The sequence below is a fragment of the Haemorhous mexicanus genome, chromosome 2 (genome assembly GCF_027477595.1).
Source record: "Haemorhous mexicanus isolate bHaeMex1 chromosome 2, bHaeMex1.pri, whole genome shotgun sequence".
NCBI lineage: Eukaryota > Metazoa > Chordata > Aves > Passeriformes > Fringillidae > Haemorhous > Haemorhous mexicanus.
Window position 1 is genome coordinate 101676424 of NC_082342.1, and position 6000 is coordinate 101682423.

The 6000-nt window shown below is 49.1% G+C and overlaps 1 protein-coding gene across 2 annotated transcripts in view; it reads right to left on the minus strand.

Moving 5' to 3' along the window:
• Window positions 1-4308, minus strand: part of ANOS1 (anosmin 1) — a 131899-nt gene extending 127591 nt beyond the window's left edge. Inside the window, exon 1 of one of the 2 annotated variants that reach the window (XM_059839726.1) lies at window positions 3972-4308. In XM_059839726.1, the coding sequence (XP_059695709.1) occupies window positions 3972-4163 (192 nt within the window). In that variant the 5' untranslated portion in view covers window positions 4164-4308. The remainder of the gene's footprint in view (window positions 1-3971) is intronic. The other variant, XM_059839725.1, reaches the window with a different exon arrangement.
• Window positions 4309-6000: the final 1692 nt, after the last annotated feature.

Consider the following 6000-nt stretch of genomic DNA (forward strand, 5'->3'; position numbering starts at 1 on the left):
TCTTGTCCAGCTGGCTGTATGAGGTCCCTGTTTATACCCATACCCTTTTCAAAAAACAAGCACTTGTGCAGTAACTGACCTCATCTTCAAGGGGTTTTACCTACTGTACTAAATTACTATAAAACTAGATTCACAAACAAACTTTGAATACATCAAATTAAAATTTGTACCTTTCTCCTGGAGATCAACTCAAACACTGAGACAGAAACTGCCTTAATAAGAAAATGTTGAGGAAAGATTATATCCAACGACATCACTGTGCAACTCCTGTCCCGAAAATAGTATGCCTTTTCCACACAGGATTCACAGTCTTGGTGTTTCTTATAGAGGCAGACACCCTAGTCCTTCCTCTCATTTCAGACTAGAAAAGGAATTGCCCTGCTCATCTTATAAGGGCACCATACTAACACCCAGGCATGGTCCTTCAGATAACAGCCAAACACACACAATGCTGACTATGATATAGGACTTCAAGGTTCAAATCCACACCTTCTCCTAAGCAGGCCATTTGATGGTAAAGCTCGAGCTTAGTGGAAGAGCATTCTTGCAATCCTCCCCTGTTCAGGTGTTTTAGAGAGAATTTTGTCAGAAAAAGAAGCACAGCACTAGGAGCTCTGCTTTATCAAGGGAGTGACCCAAGAACATGGACAGGTTCCAGCGAATGCTCCAATTACTCCCTCATACATGTTCTGCAACAGTCAAAGCAAAACTCTAGTGTCAACACCCAAAATGGCTTAAAATAAGTACTCTGAGCATAAGGCTAAAGAGATGAGCTCTCTTTGCCCTTACTCTCTCTGGTCACAGGTCAATGAATGCTTCATTCGGTGCTGTCCAGGGGCCTGAGTAACACAGTTGGGATAAAAATGCTTTCTCTCATCTGCAAAACTTCAGAGCAAGCTAAAGCCCACAACTGAACACATTCCAGTAAGATAGAAGAGATATGTTGGAGCCCCTTCATTTAGAGAGTAAACATAATTCTCTGCTGTGGATGAGCATGTAATCAATAAGTTTTATATAAAAGAAGAATCCACTATGACCCCTCCTAATTATAATTTTTTGTTTGATTGCTTAGGATGAAAGGCCTTTGTGCTAGCATGCTCTCTGTGAAAGATCATGGCCTGGAAGTAGGCCATAGATATCAAACACACACATTTCATTGGGTCTAGGACCCATGTGGTGCATAACTCTCAATGATCTCATGTATCCTTTGGTATAATCTCCACATGGAACTTCCCAACACCACCAGAACTGGAAACCCCCCTAGCCATGGAGATTTTACAGGAATAAGCAGGCATCCATGCCCCTTCAACAAGTACTCTGAAGATCAAAGATTTTTGATTTAGGTGACCAATTCGTCTTCTAGCCCACATCAATAGTCTACATGGAATAAAAAAATATATTATTTGACCTATGCTTCAGTTAAAATTTCTACTGACATTGTCTACTGACAGTGTACATTTAAAATAGGCTTAGAATTGCTTCCCAAGTGTAAATTAACAAATAGGTTTTTTAGAAGGAATACCTCTAATGAAACTTTTAAAAATAAGAACAGTAAAGAAAAATGGGTGAAAGGTCTTGGGGGGGGAATGGATTAAAATCCCTTGTTGACATTTAAAAGTTGTAAAAATATTAGCTGCCATTCAAACAAAAGACATAGAATTACCCCGACTTCCTATTCATACTGCTTGATTCTCTTTAAAAAGTTGTTAGTAATGTGATTTTAGTACCATAAACTATGTGAAATTAAGTCTCTGTGAAGTTTTGGGAAGATCATCTCTTGCAAAACATGTCCAGCTGCTGTCTCCCTAACCCCCACCACAGAGGCTGTATCTAAAGCAGGGCTGAGAAATGAGTGGGTCAGTCTTTCAATACTTGCCTAACTGGGAGACACTAGAGTTCCTTCCTGCTCTGACTGGGAAGAGCTAGTGTTTAGTTTGCTTCAAAGGTTGAATCAGATTACAAGATAAGTGGACATCTGAAATGAAAAGAACTCCAGAAATTGCTACCAGTTGAGATGAAAAGGGGAGGGGAATGGCTAGAAGGAGGGAGAAGAGAAAGGAATGGAACATCATACCCTTAAACCCACATGGAATAATCTGGCCCAAACTTGCACATCCTACAGCCCACACTGTTTTATCAGTCTCCTGTGAGAACACTGGATGCTTGATGTACTTTAAAACTCTCCTCCTTTTCCTCGTTATAAGACAATGGAGAGTTTAACTTTTATAAACGAGACCACTTTATCTTCCAAACATTACAGTCGTTTCATGTCTAGCAGGAGTATAATCCGTAGTAATTAAGATAAATTACCACGTGCTTTAGCAGGTTGGGGTTAAAACTCTGAGATTTTCAATTGATTGCAAAAAAACAGCCAGTTATCAAGTCCTAACTGAGTAATTCCCTACTTATTTTACTCTAGTTAATTAAAATGTAATCACGATTGTGTGCAGTGTGCATTCTGTCAGCAGTTTTACGCTGAAAAAGAAATCATGCCAAGAAAACGCACAAAAAAAGAAAAAACAAGAAAAAGGCTTTCACTGTGATCTAGACTTGCTCTAAACTGCCTCTTTAGCCACTGAAACTGTAAAACAAGTAAGTTACAACCGCTTGACAACGCAATAAAAAATACTAACCACTCTCCGGGATAATGAGCTATATTAATGGGTATCCTCCTTTCAGGCCATCCCGGGATGCACGGAGCACGCTGACAGCGGGCGCTCCGCCGCCCCCGGCCGAGCAGCGGCCAGGGCAGGGCTGGGCCGTCCCTTCTCCAGCCTGCTCGGGTCGCAAGCCCCGTCTCTTCAACCCAAACCCGGCTGAAGGCACCCAACCAACTTCTGCTGTCCTTACAGCACACACACTCAGCTCTCCTTTAACATTCCCTCTTTTTTTGTCTTTTTAAATCGGTTTATGCTTAAATACCTCGGAGACCTGCCTTTGCTGCGAACACCCTTCCCCAATGCAAACTTCACTCAAGGCGCTCGTCCGGGCGTTCCCGGTTTCTCACGGACCGGCAAGCCCCCGGGGGAGCGAGCGGCGCGTCCCCGGCGTGCCGCCCCGAAGGGCCGAGGTGGCTCCCTTCGCACCGAGCTGCCCAGCCCTTCCCCAAAGGGGCTGCGGCTCTGGGGAGGGAGACCGGCTTGCAGCTCGGAAGGGTTTCCGTCATTTGGATGAATTCGAGTAGGTTTAATATTTGCGCAGTGAAGAACAGGTGGGGAAAGAGAAAGGTGCGTGTGTAACTAGAAGAACGGGAAGGACGGGCAGACACCCTCTGCTCTTAGACTAGCTCCGCACTGCTTCCAGCTTTCATTTTAAGCCCCGCAGGTCTCCCGACACTTCAATTCCATTTCTCCCCACTTTATCCCTACTTGTCCCGTTAGCCAAAGATGTGCGTCTCCGTCCCAGGGGAAAAAAAAAAAAAATACAGCGTTACCCTCACCTTCCAGGAGGTCAGAACCAAGTATTAAACGTTCATGATTATCGCCCTTAAAAAAACAGGCTCAAACTTTCCCACCGGGCTGGGGAAGCGAACCACCTGCGGCGGCTGGCGCACCGGCGCGCAGGCAGGCGGAGCCCGCGGCATGGCCGCCCGCCGCTCGGCAGGACGAGAGCACCGCCGGCCCGGGAGCACCGCGTCGCGCCCGCCCCGCCGCCCCAGACACCACCGGAGGCAGCGGCCGGGAGCGCCGGGCACCTGCGAGGAGCCAGAGCGTGCCAGGAGCCCCACGACCCGCCAGGCGGGGAGCCCTACCGGCACCCACAGACACCGACGGAGCTCGGCGCTGCCGCGGGGCCGTGCCCACCTGCCCGGCGCCTCCAGGTGCCAGCCATCCCCTGGGGGCGCGGGCCCCCAAGTTCGCCAAACCCCAGCCCCGCGCCCGGCCGTCCTTTCCGCCCCCACCCCGCACCCCGGGGGACACCCCTCTACGGACGGTGGGCAAGAGGCTCCCTGCGCGGTGCCATGCCCCTACCTGAAAATGCTTGAAGAAGGCGGAGATGCGGGTGATCTGGAGGCTCAGGCACCTGGAGGTGCATCTGGCGGTGGCGAAAGCCTCGTCCTGCCTTCGGGCGGCGGCGGCGGCCCCCGGCCCGTCGGGGCTGCCGCAAGCGGTCGTCACCCAGAGGAGCAGGGCGAGGGACACGCCGGGCGCCCTCCGCACCATCGCTCTGTTCGAGAGCAGGGCAGAGGGGCGGCCGGGCGGCGCGGGGGGCTGCAGGCGCCGGGGTAAGCTGGCTCCCGCTCGCTGGGCTGGTGCCGGGCTGCGCCGGGGACGGACACCTCCGCGCCGCAGAAACTACACAAGAAAGTTCAATCATTCAACTCCCCTCACCCCCGTCCTCCCTCCCTCCCGCCCCGGCCCACGGCCCTCCCCCGCCGGCAGCGGGCGGGCCGATGCCGGCAGAGCCGCGCCATTGGCTGCGCCGAGCGCCGGCGGCGGCGGCGGGCGGGCCCCGTGCCCGCGGGCAGCGCGGTGCGAGCGGAGCCTGCCCGCACGCCGCCACCTGCGGGGCACGGGCGGCCGCCGAGCCGCCCGCCCTGTCCCCTACACACGGGCGGGCTGCGTGGGGGTGGCTGGGCGCCAGGGAACACCCTGGTTAAGTCTCTTTTATTTCTGCTTTTTAAAATCAATTTTAAAAAAGGACGGCGAAGCAAGAACGGAGGGAAATCACTTTTTGAAACTCGGTGTTTCTTACAGCGTAACGCAGCGGTGAGCGTTTGTCCCAAGGTGAAACACATACAGGCTCCTCTGAAGAGTTATTTAAAAATGAAAATCTACAAGTCATTAGCCCATATATCTCTGTGTAATAGCTGAAAAGATCAAAACAGCACCTTGAGCTGTAAAATGGCCCCCATACAGTAAATATCAGCCTAACATCCTTTCACTGTTGCCGTCAGCTCCAGGGCCGGAGCGTGTGCCGCGGCATGTAGCACAGAGGTTACCTACCACATTCCTCTCCCTGTGTGCGCTGCATGGACTCCTCCCGTCTCAAGTATGTGCTGCCAGAAAGAGCAAGTGGATCATTTCTCACCGGAGCCTGTGGATTGAGCCTCCTGAACTTGAAAATCCCACGGCTATATGAGCTGAAATAAGTAACTTTTAGGCCATTTCAGGAGTTAGTACTAGGTCAGTTACTACTATAAGTAGTAGTTTAGTGTGGTTATCAAACCCTGTATTAAAAAGACTACAGAAGGCATCTTTACTGGAACAAGTTCAAGTAAAAGTTAAGTGCTCACTAGGAAAGTCATCTAAAATCTTATAAAAGTCAGCAAGATCTTCAACTGTTCTGGCTGGTACTAATTTTACATGGCTATAATTTTTTTATGAATGTTCTTATGTATAAAAATGTGAAATAAAAACATATTCCCCAATGTTGTTATTCTCACCAGGCTACATATGTGCTCCTTTTGTGCACTTACATATCAGAAATTCAAAGAATAAAAAGGTCTGCTACATCCCAACTAGGAAATCACTTGTTAAATTCTACCAGTAGATTCTAGCTATAGTTTTACTGTTTTACCACAAAATTAAGGCACAGATTAAGAAAAGATTTCTTGTCAGAAGTGTTGCTAACATACAAATATAACAAAAATCAAGGCACATTTTAGTTTAGATGTTACTTTGCAGCTTGTGGTCTCTCTTGTCAGCTGTCAGAAATCTTCACTTGAGAAAAGCCAGAAGGCCAGAGTCAGTCCTGCCAGTGTTACCAAATGGAGATGACAGTTTGTGCCCTTGGATGCTTGAGGGAGCACAGCTGCCAAAAGGAGAGGTCACCTGCCACATCCTGGCACAGAAAGTGCCCTGCTGTTTGCACTGGTCACCTGCCAGCTATTTTGGAAATGCTCTGGTTAATTAAAGGAGACCATCTCAGCTGTACCTCCTGAGGGGGCATGGGTTGGACTTGATGATCTTGAAGGTCTCTTCCAACCTAGTCATTCTGTCAATTCTGTCAATTCTGTGTAGCTTCCTCATTTTTGCAGCTGGAATGGTTACCTTTCCT